Here is a 20063-nt window from a genome sequence, read left to right as displayed (position 1 = left end):
TCTACAGTGTCTCTGCACATGCCAGACAAAATATGAAAGACAGGACACCAAGACCACATCCTTCTCCTCAAAAAGCCCCTGGGATCTGCACCATGGGGAGGAGAGGGGTACATTTTTTATGGCTCAGGTAAATACAGAACTTCAAGTTAATTTACAAGCAGCACGCTGGATGTTTTATGGCACACTAGGGATCTTGGGGTTTGCGTTAGCATGCTAAGACAAAGGCGGGATTTGCACTGTGCAGCTACAGACATTGTCCCAGCCAGGTGACCTGGCTGGGTCAACCCTACCAAGGCCCTTTAGTTTCAAACAATAACAGGTTGATCTCCAGGATAGAAACAAAATGCTTTCCATTGTCCCATGAGCTGGCTCCATCTCCCAGGACAGCACGGCAGGGCAAGCTCAAACAAAGGACCCAAACTGGCATTCCCAGCCCCCGGGAGGCGGGTGATCAGCCACTGGGTTATATATTTAATCTCACAATGGCACCCAGGAAATGAATGGTGTCTCCAGGAGATGAATACAGCCCAGCCCATAGCAACGGACAAACCACAAGAAAAGATCTTAGAGATCATGTACTTCTCAGCCCAGCTGCCATCAGGCGAGGAATTGAGAGAAAAAGCTTGATTAACCCTTCTCTGTTTTGAATTCCCTTCTTTTTACCCACCCCACAACACTACTGGTTTTCTTGACCACTCAGGTCACATCCTCCTTCATCCCTCTGCCCTTCCTTCTTACAGCAAGTGAGGTGGAAGGAGGCAAACAGACTTGGATTTCCAGCCCAATTACTGGGAAACCTGGAAAAATTACTGCATTTTATTAGGTTGAAAAACTGCCCAAGTTTGCCTGAATTCATCTTTACACTGTGACTTGTAAGGACGGTGCCTGCCTCAGATGGGTCACATCTCTGGGCAGAAAGCGAAGACCTGTGCTTCAGACAGAAACGGAAAAAAAATACTTCAATTTTAAAGCAATAGCCCTACCATAGCCCTGAATACAGATTGCTGTTGTGACAAATGGTTATCATCATCCAGCTTGCAGAGCTGGGACAATGTCCTTCCTGTTCCTTTCTTCCACCCCTTCCATGTTGTTCTTCAGCCTGCTCCTACACAGGCCCAGCCAAAAAAATATTGTACCTCTTGCACAAAGAAAAATTCTTTGCTGGCTTGTTTGAAGGACTGATAAGACGAAAACGGAACAGAGCCAAGTGCAAGAACTGATTCCCAGCCTCAGGATGGGTTTTGTTCGTTTTTAATAAAAAAGAAAAGTGAACTCTGGGCCAGCTTAATTGCTTTCAGTAAAGATCAGCCCTTCTATAAAAGAGATTTATGAGGGCACTGATGGTTCCTGGACTACCTGAGGATCTGATAAAGTTTCAGGTATAATAAATGCCTTAGTGAGACCTGTGCTTGAATGCACAAATGCCACTGAGCTAGATTTACCCCAGGGAAGTTGGTTGTGGTGGGAGCTCCTCTGTGCTAGTGACCCTGTTTACACCAGCAAGAGCAGCCCATGGGCACTTTTGCCTTCAACAGTGAGGGCACAGCCCTTCTGTACCTGTATTCAGAGCCCTTCTGTACCTGTATTCGGCAGCTCCAGTGACACACCACTGGCAGCTGCTAAGCGGACAAGCACTGGGCGTGAGTGATCTGTGTGGCTGGTACACAAGGAATCCTTCCTTGGGAATCTCAGGGACACTTGACACAAAAGACAGCCCTTGCCTCCTCAGAGGTGACAGATGTTCACCACATGCCTTTACACAATCTTTCTGTAGGCTGAGCAGGATCAGACCTGGCTAAGATTTGCAAGATCTCAAAGGAAGAGCTCATAGTAGTAGAGGTTTTGGGGGAAGCTCCTTCTCCCAATCCATCAGCTCAAGAGTCTCCAAGAGCTCTCCTAACTTCCACCCCTCCAAAAGGCAAGCAAGTGCACACTTCAGTGCACAGTTGCTATAAAACAGTGCAACCACTAGACTTTTTTTAACATTAACATCAATAGATTTAACTGTGCTCCTTACCCCAATAACCACCCTAGATTAAGGTAATCATCTCAACTACATTATCACTGCTATTAACAGACAGAGTGTAAGAAGGGTGGGCTGGAAGAGTTTCCTGAAGATGTGGTGATCTTACCTGTGTGAGTCCTCTGATGTGCCTTCAGGTGGGAGCTCTTGGTATAAACTTTTGAGCAACCTGCAAGAACAGAAAAGACACAACTTCCCTATGAGAAAGGGGCCCTTGCTCAAACAAATCCAGAACATTTGTATTTGAGGTTAGGGACAGAGCAAGCCTGAAAAGCACTCTGAGTAACAGTATGCAAATAAGCCCAACTATACCTGTTTTGTTTCAGCAGTAACTAAGAAGTGTTTGTTCTCCAAGATAGACCTTTACAACACTCCATCTTTTGCCACACAGTCCTGACACCCATGGGCACTGTGCTAGCAATTGGGGGCAGGGGGAAGAGCCAGGCACAGACTTTCAAATCCCCCCTTCCTCAACCAGGTCTTTAAGGCAGGATGAAAACATTAAATTTACCCCTCTTAGCTGCTGGCTTTGTGCTGCCGTTTGTCTTTCTGGATTCCAGATGTAACCAATATCGCTACTGCAAGGCTGGAGGGAAGACACATTTTGTAATAGTTCCAGCCCCAGCAGATGTGGTAAAAATGCTCCAGGAAGCAGGAAACACCAGGTACACTCTGGAGCCACTGCCTGGCTTTCAGGATTCAGAATAAAGCCAATGGGAAGTTTTTTGCAGAACATCAGCAACAGCAGGTTTAATCAAAGAAAGGCTCTTAACAGAAATACCATGACTTTGGCAAAAATTCCAACAATGGGCCTCTCAAATCATTGCTAGTTCCTCATTTCAGTTAGATAAAGCTTAGAAAAGCTTCTCATGCTGCCTTTATGGCCCTGCTTCATTGTGTTTTGACAAGTATATTAAAATACAAATTTGAATTTTTATGACCTGCATAAGCAACATAGTCATATCTTTTGTTCCAGTGTTTCCACACAGCCTAAAGAAACCTCTTGCAGATCTGCTCTCCATCCTGTCCTGCTCAGGATGTGCAGGAACAGCTAGCTGCCTTTCCCCTCCCCATGGTAAGTGCTTGGTGACCCAGCTCAATTTTGCTTCTGATACTCTGAAGCCTCGGAGGTCCCTCACACTTGGAAGGGACATGAGTATGCGTGAGACCAAGGACTGCCTCCCTGCTGAGCATGGAAATAAAGCCAGCCAAGCACCCAGAGCAGTTTCCAAACCCAGAGGGAGAAGCACAGAGAAGCCAGAGCAGGGCATGGCCAAGCTTCATTTCCCAATGAGCACAGGGAGGAAAAAGTGCTGGGGCCACCACCTGGAAACTTGAATTGGGGCTTTGCAAACAGGTCTCCCCTGTTCATCCAGTTACGCGTGTGAATTCAGCATGCCTCCTGTCGCTTCCTCACGCAGACCACGTCAGTGAGACCTCCTGCCCCTGCCGTCAATCCTGACTGGTTTCACCTCTAACTGAACCTCAGTGTGAAGGATTAGAAGAAGCCCTCCTCTGTCTCTGCACGTACACACTATCGAGACACCCAGTGTTTATACAGTGCTGGTTGGGGTTTTTTTGCACCACAGACGTGTTCCTTCCTATGCAGGCCAAAATCCTGCTGAAAACAGGGAGCTTTGCCTTCGTAATGCATCCTGCAGGATGAGACTCTTGCTCAGACCAGTTCTGAGATGAGTGGAGGTGTCTGTCTCAGAGCAGTGGACCACTTACACCCTTAATCTGTCTCCCAATGTGACCAGCAGAAGGTAAAAAATTCAGCACAACATGTTAACCACAAGAACATGGGTGCAGCTTCTGGATCAGAAAGTCCCTTATCTGCAGGCTGCCAGAGGGTAAGAAGGTCTAAGCACAGAAAGATCTCTCTAAACATGTCCTATTCTTATACACTTCCTCTGGTCACTGCTGGAGACAGGATCTGGGCTAGACAGACCTCTGGGCTGACCTACTACAGCCACTCTTGTGCCACGGAAAGAGAACATAAATCTTGCAGGAGGCAGTTAGGAAATTACTTTCCTCAGTTCACACACCCCCATGGGAAAACTGTTTGCTAATCCCCAACAATTCGATGGCTGGGGCTCGGCCCAGGAAGTGGGAGGTGTGCACAAGGACTGGTGATTTTCAAGTCCTGACACCGGTTTCATTGGGCTTTCTCACTAGTGACACAAGTGCTTCTCTACTGTGCAGCATGAATGAGATTTTGCAGCTGTGGGTCCCACAAGCTCTCTGTGCACAGTGGAGGAAACCCTTCAAGATCTCCTCCTGTCAAGATGGACAAGATCATGGGAATGAGGTGACACGGGGAACAGCTGCAGCCCTGGGCTGATCATTACCCTGAAATACCCTTTCCACACCGTCTTGATGCAGTACATGAAGCCACTGAAGGGAGCAACACAGAGATATTCAGCTCATTGCATCTTTGGAAAAAGAGAACCGGGGCTACAGAAAAAAGACTGTAAAGGCTTCTTATGGACGTTATTTGATGGTTTGCCACACATTATGGGAGAGTGGGAAAGGTCAGTGAGAAAGACAGCGTGGTTTCACCTATGGAGAGCATGTGGCTGCTCAGGGTTAGGCAAGACCAAAGCAAAACAGGCAGCTAAGGCAGCAGATTTCCAGAAGCATCCCTGTGCTTGGCAGGAGCTCTCTGCCTCTCAGAGCCAGGCTTGCTTTTGCCAGAGTGCGAAGGGGAAAGAAGGGGAGAAAAAGGCATCAGCTAGCACAGGCAGAATCAACCTCTTCTACTCCCTTGGTGGTGGTAGGAACCCCACTTCCCTGGGGCTCACTACCCAGCTCCATAGCTCCCTTCATTATGCAGATAAAGTTATTTCAGATTAAACTCTTGCAGAGGCCCAAGGCAGCCCCCAGCCTCAGTGTGTCATGAAGAAACACACACACACCCCCAGCAAGGCCAAACCAGTACATCAACCGTGAGCATACCTGGGTAATCGCAGTGATGGATTCTCCTTTTCTCCAGCTCAGGGTTGTTGCGTCTGTTGTATTTGGGGGGCTGCATGACAATGTGCCCTTGGGAGAGGGTCCCAAGGCCATTGGGGACTGGGGGGACCTGGGATGACTGGACCATCTTCAGTCCAAAAGTGGCTTCATAGGATGGTGGGGGAGAGATGGTATTGATGAGCTCTGGTTGATTTTCTGGGCTGCCAGGCTGTGAGTTGGGGGGTGAAGGGGGCAGGTTCACCCCTGGAGCATGGTAGAACTGCCCTGAGATGCTGAAGTTTCCCTGTCCCTGGGAGACATGTGGGTACTGCTTAACTGGCCCTCCTGGCTGGACAGGTCTGTGGAGCACACTGGACATGGTGTTACCTGTGGACATGGTAACACCACTGAGACTGTTGATGGCTGTGGTGCTGTTGGAGGAGGATGTCAGAGTGGTAATGTCAGCACTTCCATTGCCCAGAGGCATCTGGTAAAGCTGGGATTGCTGTGGATTGGTGGATAAGGGGATCTCAGAGGGCATCTCCTGCTTGATGAAGATGTTGTTCACTGCCACTGACTGGGGCATGCTGAAGACACTGGTGAAGTCAGGCAGGGTCTGTGTGGAGCCGGAGGCAGAAGAGCAGGGCTGGGAGAAGCTGGTGCCAGGCTCTGTTTTGATCTGTGGGAATGGTGTCATGGGTTTGGGTGGCCGGTAAAGTCCAGTGCGCAGGTGTGTGGTGTCTGGCAGAATCACATTGATGTTCACGCTGTACGGTGTAGAGGTGGGCTTTTCTGTGGAGAAGAACTCATCCACAACTGAGGCACTCTCCCGGCGGTACTTCTTGTCTGGTATCATTGGGATGGGTGGCACCTCATTTGAAAGGTACTTATCCATTTCGGACCGCGCCTATGGCAAAAAATAGACAAGTGAAGAGTGACCTTGACTCACTGGAGGTGGGAGTCCAAGGTTCAACAAGTACTTAAGCTAGCAGGAAATGGAGAGAACAGCAAGAACAGCCCAGGAGTCATGACAGGCTGTGGTGATTTAGCTTCAGTCTCTGACTCAGCCAGACTCTCCAGGAGTGAATCACTGTCCTCTGTCCCACTTCCCTCCTACCTATCTGCACTGATAACAAAGGGTAAGCTAGGCAGAGGATGCAGTTATGAGAGGAATATAGCCTGATAATGAAGAGCCAAGCTTCAGGTACAAAGCTTTGGTCACACAAACAAGAAAATTTAACACTAGAAATGGGATAAAATCAGAAACTCTGCTCCACTCAGCCTCATGCCTTTGGGCATGTTGGATTTGCAGCCCACCTTAGACATGCTGACTCTGGTCTCTAAACTCAATGGCCTAAGATGCATTGCATTTTATTCTAGGAATAACTAACTGAGAATATTCTAGGACAATATCTTCAATTAATTGAGAATAATTTGGGTTATAGCCCTAGAAATCTAAGTGATGTTGCCACCAATTCAGTGGACTGTGAGCCTAAACTGGAAACTGCCAGGCATACTATTAATGTCTTGTCTTGGTAAAGTGACTCAGCCCTCACCTAACCTTTGGTTTAGCTCTAGTTTTGTTGAGCTGTTCTTACAAGTCTGGGTTCTCCAACCTAACAGGACCTCTAGCTCAGACAATCATGACTTGCCAGGTTTCTTCCTCTCCTGGTTCATGTCTGATGCAGCATCACACTGGATCCAGGCCCAATAATTCAGCAACCTGATGGAGCAATCCACTAGGAAATTCATCCCCTGGCATTTGATGACTCAAGTTCTGCTCTTTGTGGTTAAAGATACCAGCCCTAATGCTCTTCTATAAAGCTACAGTCTTTAATTATGTGGTTATCCATGTGTCAAGCTCATTGCAAAGCCCTCGTAGACTCATTCATATGTAGAGGAGCTGGCAAAACCACCAAGTTTCCCTGGCAGTGCCTACAGCGCACTTCAGAAGAGCAAGCTGATCTCAGCCCACACCCTGCACGCTTGAGCCGAGAGTTTTACAGCTCTGAACTATGTCACTGGAGTGCAATGGGCCAAAGTCATCCCTGCTACAACTTCATTGCTCTTAACAAAGCTGGACGGGACCCAAGAGATTTCCTCGCCCTTTCCAGTGAAACATATCACTTTGTGCTTCCAGCTAACTCAAAGAGCCTTTGCACCTCTGCAAGCCATACTGGCAACACATGGGTAAGCTGGCTTCCACCCAAATACAGGTACGTGCCACAGATACACTCTCTTCTACACAGGTAGAAGCTCAGAGCAACTGGACTTGGAAGAGCTACACTGCACTGGGACTGCATTTTTTAGGATGTGCTCAAGGCACTAGCGTGTGTACACACTGTGATGTAAATGTCTGTCTTCACCGAATGCGCAGGCCCTGAAAAGTCCCTGCTCTCATTAAAGGAAGTTACATGTTGGCACTACAAGCTCACTTTATGTCATGTCCTCACCTAACCACCTCTGCTCAAGGCTATGCTGCCTCCAGCAACACCCCACCACTCCATGCTCCAGTGAGGAAACCCTTGCTTAGGCATACCTTAAAGCTAAGGCATCAGTGGGGAGCAAGGAGAGAACCAGAGACCCCCAACTCAATCCGAAACCCTGATTTCCTCTCTGCTCCCCCCTGCAGTGTCCAGCTTGGCTCCTGCCCAAGGAAGAATGATGCCAATGCTTTGGTGCTGAACCCTGCCTGCTCTTGCCCTGTGCACCCACACTGGCATATCGTAGTTACCCTTGGGAGTCAGCTTGCTCTAGGCACTACCGGAGGCTATGAATGCCGGACATACCTGAGCAATGAAATGACCCACTTGCCAGAAGTGGGGGCAGGGGGAAGGCGTTGGATGCCTTTTACTTCTATACTTTCCCTTATCTCTGGCATTTAATGTTCTCACCTTCAGTTCCCAATGGAAGGTCTCCCCTTCCACAACGCCAGTAGGTCCTTATATGGCAGGTGACTAGGCAGGTATATTAAATGTAGAAAGGTATGGAGGGCCCTAATTTCAGATCTAAAACCTGCATTCTCAGGCAGACTCCCCTTGTCTGCTGCCTGGCCTGCTGTTTGGTGCCTCCCAGCCTCCTTTTCTCTTATAACCGCCTCTATCTGCAAAAAAGTCTTCTTCCTGTCCATTAAAGCCTGATAAACCCACTTCTCATCCTGAGCATTCCCAGGGTCCTGGGGAAAGGGGGTGTTAAAAGAAATGGGCTTTCACTGGACAGGAGAGGATACCAGCCCTGTCCTCAGCTGCAGCCCCAGTGGTGTGTGCCCCACTCCACTGGAATCCAGACTGCTACATTGCTGCTGATTGTGACATAGGTCCAACGTGACCCTGAGGGCCCCAGCATCCTCCAAAGAGGGAGAAAGGGGCTCACTCTTTGTTTGTAGCCCAGAAATGCCTAGCCACCCTAGTCTGATCCAGCACTGCTCGTGCTGGGTGCTGACACCTAATACCACACCATTTCCATAGGCACCTGCCAACTAATGTTCTATCCAAAACCTCAGCCTACAGTCAGCACAACTGGGATGACTAAGTGCTGATGTGTCTGAGTGGGATCCAACTCAAGTGTCCTGAATGCAGGTGTCTCTATCTGGCTGTCACTCACAGCTCCTTTCACAGTCTGTGGGGACACACAAGCCACGAAGGACATAGCTACACAGGCACCCAGGGGGTTTACACAGATGGAGACACCACGAGTGGGAGGAACACACCATGGATGGTGACCGGGGGCAGAAGAAGGGAGCGGAGGCGCTGCCATGTCCTCGGCAGTGGATGTGGGTGGCCTGCACTGGGGCTGGGTGTGTAGGGGGAAGTCCCAGCTCTATCTTTTAGGGGCGTTAGCAGTACCTGTCACCAATGGGGGCAGAAGCATGCAGAGGGAGGAATAAGGAAAGCGGTTCACCTCGAGAATGAGCGGCGGCATCCGCTGTTCCATCCTCATAGGGTGCAGCTGTGGGGCAGACAGGGCTGGGTTAGTGAGGCGACCTCTCCCGGAGCCCAGACACGACCTCGCAGGCCTCCCCACCCACCCCGGGCCATGGAGAGCCTCACCCCTTTCCCCCCTAGCCCCTCACAGCCCCCACGGCCTCCAGCTGCTCGCCCTGTCATCGAGCAGGTCCCCACCGCCATCACCAGCACCTCCTCCTGCCCGACACCCCCGACATGGAAGCAGCCAGCGGTTGCCAGCCAGAGGTTGATGGGAGACAACACAAAGCCAGAGCCCCCTCTGCGCTGTGTCACGCCCTGCAGGCCCAGCAGTGAGGGGAAGGCCAGCAGCCATCTTTGCCCTGGGCATGTGCCCTGGCTGCCCCAGCCTGGCAGGTCCCTCAGCGCCCGCGCCGGGGCCATGGCACCTCCCGGCGGCTCCCAGACTCAGGCTTCACATGCAGAAACAGAGACGGGGGCTCGGAGGCCGCAGGAAGAGCAGGCAAGGGCTCGGTCTGCCCAGCCTGTGCAGGGATGACCTCCGTTTTCCTCTTGCTCAGAGGTGGGAGCAGAACCGGCTGTGCCTTGACATCACCTTCTGTCTGTTCACTAACAGGGATTTTTTTTTTTTTAATCTTTCTTTCCTGTTTAACATCACTTGTCCCGGAGGGGGGTGGGAGGAGGGACAGAGCAGCCTGCTGCGGGGATGAGCAGGGACTCAGTTCCCGGCCCACAGAGCCAGTCTCTGGTTTTATCTCTCAGCCCTCACCAAGGGGCAGAGCAGGATCTGCCACAGCATTTGGAGTTTGCCCAAGGAGGACGGCCACTTGGGGAATCTGGGCAGCTGCTCGTCCTGGCTGCAAGGTTTGGTGAACTCTGGGCTTCTCACTGGGAAAGAAACGATAGCTGAGAAATACAAAGATTTCCAGAGGAGGCTTTGAGGCATGGTGCAAAGACTGTCAGAGATTTCCAGCCCTGTCAAACCAGTAACTTCTCCCAGTTTCCATGGAGCTCCCATCTACCAATCTGCTCTACCTTAGGGTAGGCAGAAACATTCATGCTGTGTCCTGGGAACTGGCTGGAAATCACCAAAGCAGGCATCAAGGTGCTGAGCCTGCAACACTCACTCACTCAAGTCATCCATGAGGGGTTTTTTGCTGCAGACCCAGAACCCTCCACCTGGAATGGGCACCCACCATGAGGTGCTGTGACAGACAGGACACACCATACTCAGCTGCATGCCCAGGGCCTCAGACACAACTCCTCTCCTCTGCTCCTTTAACAATCTCCCCGTGCCATGGGCCATGGCATCTGCAAGGATATGAGAATCTTTCCCCAGGAAGAGCCTCAGCCATACCACATGGGCTCAGAAGATCGTGCTTCCTGGCAGAAGTGTGGCAGCACCACAAGCTAGATTCAGCCCCTCAGAGGTAAAGATCTCAACGTCACACTACTGCCAGGCTCCTACAGACAGAGGACTTGGGGGAATTCCACCCAGGAGCAGGTACCCCAGCAGCAGGGTCCTCAGGGATCTTCTCTGCAGTTTGGCTTCAACTAGCCCATTCCTGTTCTTAGCAATCTCCAAGGTTGAAAGACTTTGCCAGAACTTAAAATCTCCTTTATCATTCCCTGTATGCACTACAGCATGCTTGCAAATGTCCTGCATACCTCTTCTTCTGCCTCGATTCCCCCCAGCTTTCCACAGAGCATTGAGGGCTATTCTCAGATCTGTCACCCAGATCCTTTCTCCAAGGTCAGTGCTCAAAATAGGCCACAGTCCTCCATCACCAAGTAAAGGCGAAAGGTTACCTGCAAAACCCAGAACAGTATTTATCTGCCCTCTGTTGGTTCAGCACCGGACTGTGACCCCTTCTCATTCCGCATCCTTCTCATGAAGCTGCTGCTGCCTGCTTGCTTCCAGTGTGCCCATTTTCTTCTCCACAACTACAAGGTTTCACCCTAACCTCTACCACTTCTCCAGTTCAACAAGATTGTGGTAAAGCCTTTTCTCAGCCTCCCAGTTTGGGGTCATGCACGCATTGTCAGGCTGGTCAGTCAGATCAGCAAGGGCTAGAAACCAACCCAGGCTTTCTTCCCTCTCACAGAAAAACAGCAAAACCAACTCAATGGACTCCATTTTCCCATTTTGGGGGTGTTCAACTCAATTCGGGGAGTTGCATTTAAATGCAGGATATTCCTTGCAAGGCCACAATAGAACAGAGAGCTACATGACCTTGAGAGAACAAGTGCCAGACAGGCTGGGGATGCTGAGAGCTACCATCCCTGGACATCCACTGGTCTCCGTATGGTCTTCATGCCTGAAAGCATGAGGAGATGCTTAAACATTAAATATCCAGGTCAGAGCTACAAGGGTTTTGGGGTTGAAAGCTGCATCCCATCACCCCCATCAACTGGAAGAAACAGCTTCAGAAGCACCTGCATACTTCAGGCTCCCTCACAGGTAGTGCTTGAGCCTGCAAGTGGTGGTCCAGCTTCTAGATCCCTGATTTTGGGGTCAACCACACCAGGAGACCAACAAAACCCTCTGCTCTGCCAGCCATCTGCATTTAAGACCTGCCATGGTAAGCAGCACAAATGCAAAGGGAGCAATTGTGCTCAAAGCAGGCCCCACCAGGAGGAAGCTCCATAGACACTGGGTCTGTGCAGACTCCTCGGCCAGTCCCAAGTGAGACCTGGCAGCAGGCTGCAGCCCTGCCTGGGGCAGCTGAGGACACTTTGGTGGGCTCACATGAGACAGTAATGAACTGGAACAAACAGCCCATACCTTCCTCCCTGTCTGCCAGCCACAGGCAGGGAATTAACCATTTTCTTGCTTTTTTGAGAAGGACTGGATGTATCACATAGCCTGGGAGCTCAGTTCATCTCAATACTGCAAGAGAGATACACACCATGACTTGATGGACAAAGCCTCCAGGGCCTTCGAGCTGAAGAGCCCCTAGGTCTTCAGTGGGTTCAGTGGTTTAGTTTCCCCTATAGTCACTAGCAATGCCATGAGTGCAATCACCGGAGATGAGGATGAGAGACAAGGTCTGGAGGTGGGCATGCCCCGGACTCCACCGGCTGCATTGACAAGGGCTCCATCAGCCATCATAGGTCAGTGGCTCAGGCAAAAAGTGGGCAAAGGGGAAATACAGGCAAAGCAGACGTTAGCAAAACTTCTGTGAGTTTAGAGGTGTTCAAACTGGAATCTTTGGTCTAGTCAGGAAAGGAAAGCCAATAAGTATAGCCCTTGATACAATAAAAGCACTGAACTCCTGTGATATTTTCCCCTCAAAGTCATAGTATCTATTTCTGACCGCAGAGGAGGGTCTTTTGAACATGCCGGTGAAAAGAAAGCCAAAAAAAGCCAAAGACGAAAAGGGTTAAACCAAGCACTCTGTCCACTCCAGGCAAAGCCATTGGACACCAGTTTGTGTCACTGGACCAGCAGGACCGTGTTACACTCAGCACTGGCACATGCAAACCTGGGACCTGGAGACCAAAATTCCCTGGAGGGCAAGATAACCTCAACAGCCTCTGAAAGAGCTGTATGTTGTGAAGCACCCAGCATTGTGAAATCAGTAAAAGCCCAGCCCTTCAAGCCAGTTACTCGATGAAGAAGGCAGACAATGAAGCCCTGCTTCCCCCAGAGTGGATTCTCCTGTGGCTAATAGGTGCTGACATGAGTCTTCCCCCTCTACCATCTGCCAAATTTCACAAATCCTGGAGGAACCTCCTGCCTTGGAGACCTCTATCCCTCGTTCAGATATTGTCAAAAGCAGGGTGAGGCATTATCAGGACATCGATCAATACATGCAGCGTCCAAGACAAACATTTCTTGGGAGGACACAGAAAAAAACAGCGCTTGAGCCAACCATGCCATTTTGCCAGCGATTAACCACGAGCATCGTTAGAACAGCGCTAGGCACTGCAGGCTGTCAAAGCAGGAGGCGGGACATGTCTTTCCCATGATTAAACTCTTTCTAATCTGAAGTTGATAAATAACAAACTGCCATAGAAACATCAGATGTTGTCACCACACGGGCAGCAGCAGAGAACAAGGAGAGAAATCAATGTTTGCTAAACAGGCATTGAGCCTGTAAAATTGGCAGAGGGAGCGGCTGAGGGGGAAAGGCCTGGGGGGGTGGCAGTGGGGAGGAGTTTCTTCAGTACTTGGCAGCTTCGAGCCCTGTGCTAGTCCTGGCCTGGCCGCACACCCCCCATCCTGCTCTGCAACGCTGGGAGGCATCAAGCCCTCTTCCCCCCTTCCCAGCTCTTGCTCACAGCCAGCCCCTGCCGCCGCGCTGTGCTGGTCACTGATGCGAAGAGTTTTTGGGAGGGGGGTGCAAGCAAAATGCCAGCTTCACCCATGCAGGTCAGCCAGCAGCACAACCCTGTGATGTAGGGGTTCAAGGGATGGGGAAATGGCAGGGCACATGCTCCAGGTGCAAGGGGGGACCCCTCCTCGGGACAAGGGACCCTTCCTGAGCACAGGCATGTGGGGGACAACGGTTGTGCCAGTTGCCCAGGCCCTGGGATTATGCAGTACAGCCTTTTTCTCATACATGCACCTGCATGAAACTCCAGCCTCCAAGGGAATCAGCAAACAATGGGAAGGATAATCATCAATCAAAACCCATGGCAAGTACCTGGCAGTACCCCTTTAAAGGCACACATTATAAATAGACTGTATTTATATACAGATTTGGTTCAATATCAGCATTTATTGTCTCCTAGTTAAATATTGACCTGAGTAAATATTTGTTTCTCTGATCATTTGGTTTTGATATTGACCTCGATCGACATTATTTTCTGTTTGTTCCTCAAGTCTTCTGGAACTCTCTGCAAAACGGGATTAGAGGAAACCCCCAGGACTCTTCCTTTCAAGTACACACAGGGCCAAATGTTTAGCCACTGTTAATAACAAAGCACCGTTGCAGGCAACAGAGCCAGACTCTGTGCTTATGTAGGTGGGTGCTGGGCTGCAGAAAGCCCTGGATGGACTCCTCTGCTTGCTCTATTTCAAAGAGGCTAGGAACAACTCCAGAAAACTAGTGCTGCCCTCAAAATACTCAGCTGTGTCTGCATTACACGCAGTGGGGCAAGATTCATTTTCACTAGCTTTGGCCACCTGGAAAGTGAGCATCTAAGGTGAAGTCTCTGTGCAAGCTCTCTCCAGAGTCTGTGGAGAAGACTCTATCCCACTAGCTTTCCATCCTGAAGCTGTCACACCTTTCCACCTACAAGAGCAGCTCCTGGAGCAGGACAAAGATACACCCTTTCTCCAGGTTTCTGCCAGGAGATGACCCAGGATCTGAGCCACACTGCTCTGGAGGGTTATTCTGGTACTCTTTTCTGCCCTCGTGTTTGAACTACCCAAGGTAATTATCACCTCTCAGAAACAAGGAATTTCCTTGAGGCCAAGAGTCACCATCAAGGCAGATGTGGGCAGCTGGGAGATTGGCTGGCCTCCGGCTGAGCCAGTAGGCAGCGACATTTCCAGCAGACTTGCTGACTCTGTTTGCTATTCCTTTCCTCCGACAACTGATAAAGACTCACTCAGAGGCAATCTACCTTGGTTATTTGTCACAGAAATCATGCCACTACAGTCAGCAATCCCAAAGGCCAAAGAAACCAGGAAAAACACCTTCATCCAATTCCAAGGTCAAGTGCCTGGAAGAGGAGCAGTTTGGAGTAGCCAGGTTCCACTGGACTTTAAGAGAGCAAGAAGAAACCTTTCAAAAAATAAAGCTATAAATGGCCTGAAAAATAGCTACCAGGGTAGACACTGAGCTTGGAGGAAACTCTAGCCCAGCTGCCCCATCTTTAGGCCTTACTGAACACAGTGGCCATTCAGCCCACCTGGCCTTTAGGCAGGTCTAGATGAGGGTGGGGGGTCCCATGTTGACATTAGAGTAGCTCCACACTAGTTTCCCCTTTTGCAGAACTACCAAGTGCAACCTCAGCACGGGATGGAGCCCAAAGGCAGGTGGGGAAACAGGGACAGCCATGTCTCCTTGCGCGTTGCTCCCTGCTCTGCCCCGGAAGGAGGGCAGCTCTCTTAAAGTGTGGGAGGGGAGGTACATGAGGTCTTAAGGGAATCATGCATTCATACAAAACTTTCTGTTTCTGGGGTCAAGCCCATCAAAGCCAACTGGAGGTTTTCTGTCAGGCTAAGTGGGCACCCACTATTGGAGGCAGGAGGCTGAGCTGGGTAGACTTTTGGTGTGAGATGGTCCAGCCATTTGGATGGGGTTTTTTTCTGGAAAGATGAAATGATCTAATGTTATTTCAACTCCTGGAAGATCAGGAGGCTTGGAGTTACTTCAGCCCCAGACAAAACATGCAGGAACTCAAGCATTCCCCCAGTTTATGCATGCATGCTATCAAAAGTTGAATTTGGATAGCTGTGCAGCTCCTGCTGGTACCATCATCTAGAAGTAGGTCCACCTGCTGCTCCACTTCTTGGTTTCAAGCCTCAGCTCCAGCACACCCTCCCCCATGAATCTGAGAAGAGGGTGGCTCTCAGGTGTCACCACTCCCCAGGATGACCTGGACAAATTTATCCACCTGTTTCTCGCTACTGGATGGCCACAGGGCTCCGGGCTTGTCTTTGAGCCTTCCAGCTCCCCTCTGGTTACACCTCTGTGCCATGGGTCCTGAAACAAGTGTGACATGGGAGAGGCTGTTACAGCTCACAGGGAGCTTCCCCAGCTGGGTTATGGGTGGGATTTGTTCCACCTCAGTCAAACCATCTAAAAGCTCACACTCATCACCTTGTCTCCTCCGATCAGAAGAAAAGAAAAGCAGCACATTCCCAGGGCAGGGTCTGACAAAGGCAGAGTGAGTCATCCTCTGCTTGCTGGGGCTTGTGAAGTCCTCCTGGCATTCAGCAAGCGATAAAACAGGCCAAAAAGCCTGTTCCTTCCAGTACAATGCGCAAGGCAGACCCAGTACCCCGTGCACGTCTGGGAAAAGCAAGGTCAGGTTTCGTGTGTGGACAGCAAATCCCACCATCCTTGTGGCCTTCAACTTCCTCTACCAAAGCAGTTGGCAAAACAAAACAAAACAAACCCTAAGGCAGGTGAAAACATTGTCTTTGAAGGAATAGGTCTTTGGGCCAACTTCTTTCCTCCAAGCTTGCACAGCACCTAGCACAGTACAAGGCCAAGAAGATACTGCGAGAATGAGGGACCAAGGGGGATGCTGAAGCAGGTCCGTCTGCTGCAGCCCCTCCTGCCATGCATGCTACCCTGTGTATTTCCTGGCATCTTTGCTGCTAGGAGGGCCATTCTGTTAGCCTGAGAGCAGGAAGCCTCAAAGAGTTTCCTCAAGATCCACCCTTTCAGCTTAAACCGCTTCTTTCCACATTTAGCCAGTATATAAATGAAGGGCCAATTGCTGTTAGTTAAAGGAGACTGATTATGGCACAGGCAGTTGATAGTTCCCGTGGAGAAGGCACTGAGCCTTGAAGAAGCTCTAGCCAGAGCATTTTGCAGCCTGGGGTTTGCGAGCCCCTAAGAAATGCGAGGGCTGTGTCCCAAAGGTGATGTCAAACAGTCAGCCAAGCTGATGATTTTGAGTTCTCCCAAAAGCATGACACAGAACCACAAAACCACCAAATATTGAAAAGTGCTCAGAATGAAACGCTATGTTCTAAAAGAACAGCATTTTGAATGATCAGTTAGGAAGGGGAGATGCCCTAATTTTTCCATTCAATTTAACAAAGTTGGGTTATTTCCACATTTTAGAGAACACCATCAAACCTGTTCATTGCAAGAAAGATTTTCATTTTAATATATTCAGCTATCCGTGGGTTCAGCTCCCTAAACTGTCCTTGAGTAGCAGGAAAATGGAAAATGGTAATGTTCTATAGGCAGCATTAAAATGATGGGCTGTATTGGCTGGTGAGTAGGTACCCAGGTATCTCTGCCCTCACCAGGTTGGGTTCAGATTCATGAAACAAATTGCCTTTGATGTGACAGATGTGATAACAGATGGATATTATTCTTTTCTCCTGCAAGGGATAAGTACCTGCATTTTCAGACGAGCTATACTGGGACCAATTTCTTGCCATTCTCTTCTCCTGCTTGTACTGGAAATACTACAAAGAGCAAGGTCATTAAATGCATTTTAATACTTGCAAATCCTGTCCTTAGTGGAAAGTTGAAGGTCCCCATCACACTAAAAAAAAATATTTTAAAATAATAATTTTCAAAGAATTCTCCAAGCATTTCTAAACTTAATGAAAGATTCTTTGTTTGAGTTTCAATCTGAGCTTGGAAGGGGCTGAACCTCTTTGATGTGGTAAACAGCCCATGGGGGTTTTTTGAGAGTTTTCGTGCTAGCTCAAGTTCTGAGAACATCTGAATTATAAACATTAGTTATCCAATCCCCAAACACCAACTGTACCCTGTGACTCATGTAATTCACCAATGGAGCACAAGAAAAGCAAATATTCTAATCAAGGGGCTCAGCTAACAAGACGCTCGTAAGTGTGATTATTTGCAGTGGATGGGTTAGATAAAAGAACTCACTGGACCAGGGAATGAGAACAAAATAGCGTAGGTAGCTGACCAAACAGGTTTGAGAGGGGAAAATTCACAGTTGATGATGCACCGGCCAGAAATGCATTACCCTAGACCTTCGTGAGTAATTTCAGATGACTGTGTTTGCTTCCCACACACCGTTCAGGAAGAGCGATAAAGGGAAATCCGTTGCATTTATTATGGAGTCGGAGTCCCCTGCTCATTTCCTCCCATACATACCTGCGTTTTCAGTGTTCCCCACAACATGCTTTTCTAGCTAATTTGCAACCTACTCCGTGTCAGCAAGTGGAAAACAGGTTCCAGTGAGGGCTGCACAGGAGGACAAGGAACAGCACACCTGCGATCTCTTTCTTTCTCGGCACTGTTCCTTTCTCTTGCTCCCCACCTTGCTGAGCCAAACTTCCCCCAAGCAGAACAATCAGCCTTTGTACCACCCAGACAAAGCCATTGTGCTCCAGCAAGCTCAAAGTTCGGCCAAGCCATTTCATCCTACACCTTGTCTGCTTCCAGCAGCACTTGCGTGCACACACGCACACAGACAGGGAAGTCTGTGGGTTCGGGGGATTAAGAAAAATAAAATAACAAATGCTGTGGCTGAGATCCCCCAAATTTCCCGGTCTTTGGCTCACCGGTAACACCGGTTTTGTCCAAAGCCTGCTGAGCAGTAGCAAGCTCCCCGCTGACTTTGGACCTGCTCCCACAGTAGGATCTGATCTGCAGTGAGACCACCACCCTGACACAGGGCTGCGGCACGCGGGCGTCCTGCCTGGGGACTCTCCCTGAGGCTTGTCCTGCAGGAGTAGAGGGACAAATTAGTCCTTTCTGGTGACTTCATTTCTCGTGGCTGTGCTGACACCTGCCAGACAGAAAGCCCATCAGACTTGCAAATCTGTGGGCTGGCCTTGAAAGCATCAGGCTTCAGCTGATCCCAAAGCAAAACAGCCTGAAAGGATCCCTCCCTCCTGAGATCCCTCTAGCCAGAGGCCATGCAGGGCTCAGCCCCACTTGCTGCCAACCCACCATCTTGACTTGTGCTGAGGGGGATCAAATAAGCCCATTTCTCCTTGTCCAGGGTTTAACTTGACATGTCTGTATCGCCAATCTGTTTTTGCACACCCCTTGAGCCTGCCCAGGCTGATGGCACCTTTTGAAAATGAATTTTGCACAGTTCTGTGGAATGCATGGACATCATTGAACGCTTCTGCAAAGCCAGGAGGATCCCAGAGGGCAGAACATCCCAGCCACCCAAGAATGAGTGAAGATCCGTGACTTCACACTGCTTACAGAAACACGTTATATGGACCAAGCAGCTCAGAAAGAGGAAGAAAGAACTGAGTCCCTGAGTCCTCAGCAGATCACATCAGCCTGCTCCATTTCCATGCCTGTTTGCACAGTTGTAAGTGTGGGATCCTGGCAGAGGCCTGAGCTCAGCTCCCTGCTCGGCTGGTGGAGTAAAGGATGGGTAGGAACTGAAGGCAGCACATGGCTCCTGACAGTGTTGTGAGTCGCGGCTTGTCTGACACGTGGCAGTTGAAAGCCTGCATAGTCCCCTTGCACCATCATGATCCAGCAGAGATAGGCAGGGGAATACCTTTGCATTGCAACACCACGAGCTCAAAGCCTGTCCTCAAACACAGGCACAACCTTGAAAACCGTCACTACCCTATTGAGCTCATGTCTGTGGTGTCCCCGTGCATGGGGCCACATCCAGCAGTGTGACTTTCTTCTCCTAAGTGTGCTGGGCCCAAGGAGGACCCTGGGAGAGGACACAGTATTTTCAGTCCCCTCTGAGCACCCAAGGAGGGACATTAAACTGCAGAAAGATGCCCAGGCTCAGCTACCCCCAGCCACAACAAGATGTCAACATTTCATTACAGACCCAGAGCTACCATTTCCCTTGCTCTGCAGAAAAGCTGAATTTGTTCATTGCATGCAACTCCTGACAGCCCAATGAAATGAATCACTCCTTGACAGCTGTGCTGTGGACTTCTACATCTCTACTAATAAATAAAGTGGAGCAGGACTCCTTCCTGGCCCTGTTGCAAACCACATGTGTATGAGCAAGACCCATCACCCTGGTTCCAACTGGGCTGTGCAAGATGCTGGACAACCAGGGAGCAGGAAAACCCATCCCTGGTCCGAGAGAGAGTCACCGTCTAGTTATCACACCAGCACAGCCACATTCATAACAAGGATGTGGCCAAAGGGGCTCAGACCCATGAGATGCAGGACACAGCACATCAGACCCCACAGGGACAGAGCAGGATTGAAATGACTCCTGCATTGTCCAGAAAGCTGAAGCACACCTAAAAATGCTTGGCCCAGCTTCTCCTGTGCTACCAGAAGCAAAATCTCTTCCAGAATAAAGTTAGAGGAACACCATGGCACCTACATCCACTCCATTGAAAGGACCTGGGAAACACAGTTCGCAGTACTGAGGATCTGAAGTGCCAGGAAAAGTTCTCCGGGAACAGCACCATCGCGATACCATCTAATCTGTTCAAGCACCTCCCAGATGCTGGAGCTCTTTTCTTCCTGTGTGAGCCCCCCACCCAGCCCTTGGGCAGAGCAGAAGGGAGGTGCACTAAGCACAGGGGTGAGAAACTGCCTGTG

General features: G+C 49.8%; 1 protein-coding gene across 3 annotated transcripts in view; it reads right to left on the bottom strand.

Annotated features, from left to right (window-relative positions):
- ZXDA (zinc finger X-linked duplicated A) overlaps positions 1 to 20063 on the bottom strand; it is a 37301-nt gene that overhangs the window by 14556 nt on the left and 2682 nt on the right. For 2 of the 3 annotated variants that reach the window (XR_003398419.1, XM_026848636.1), the window contains exons 2-4: positions 8879 to 8926; positions 4982 to 5885; positions 2133 to 2192 (exon numbers count right to left, since the gene is read on the bottom strand). Coding sequence is in view for 2 of the 3 variants with exons in the window: in XM_026848636.1 (XP_026704437.1) it covers positions 2133 to 2192; positions 4982 to 5885; positions 8879 to 8926 (1012 nt within the window). In the remaining variant the exon portion in view is untranslated. The remainder of the gene's footprint in view (positions 1 to 2132; positions 2193 to 4981; positions 5886 to 8878; positions 8927 to 20063) is intronic. The other variant, XM_026848637.1, reaches the window with a different exon arrangement.

This window comes from Athene cunicularia, assembly GCF_003259725.1.
Source record: "Athene cunicularia isolate RWA chromosome 4 unlocalized genomic scaffold, athCun1 chr4_part3, whole genome shotgun sequence".
Taxonomy (NCBI): Eukaryota; Metazoa; Chordata; class Aves; order Strigiformes; family Strigidae; genus Athene; species Athene cunicularia.
The sequence above is the reverse complement of the archived record's forward strand: the minus strand, read 5'-3'. Positions and strand labels throughout refer to the sequence as shown.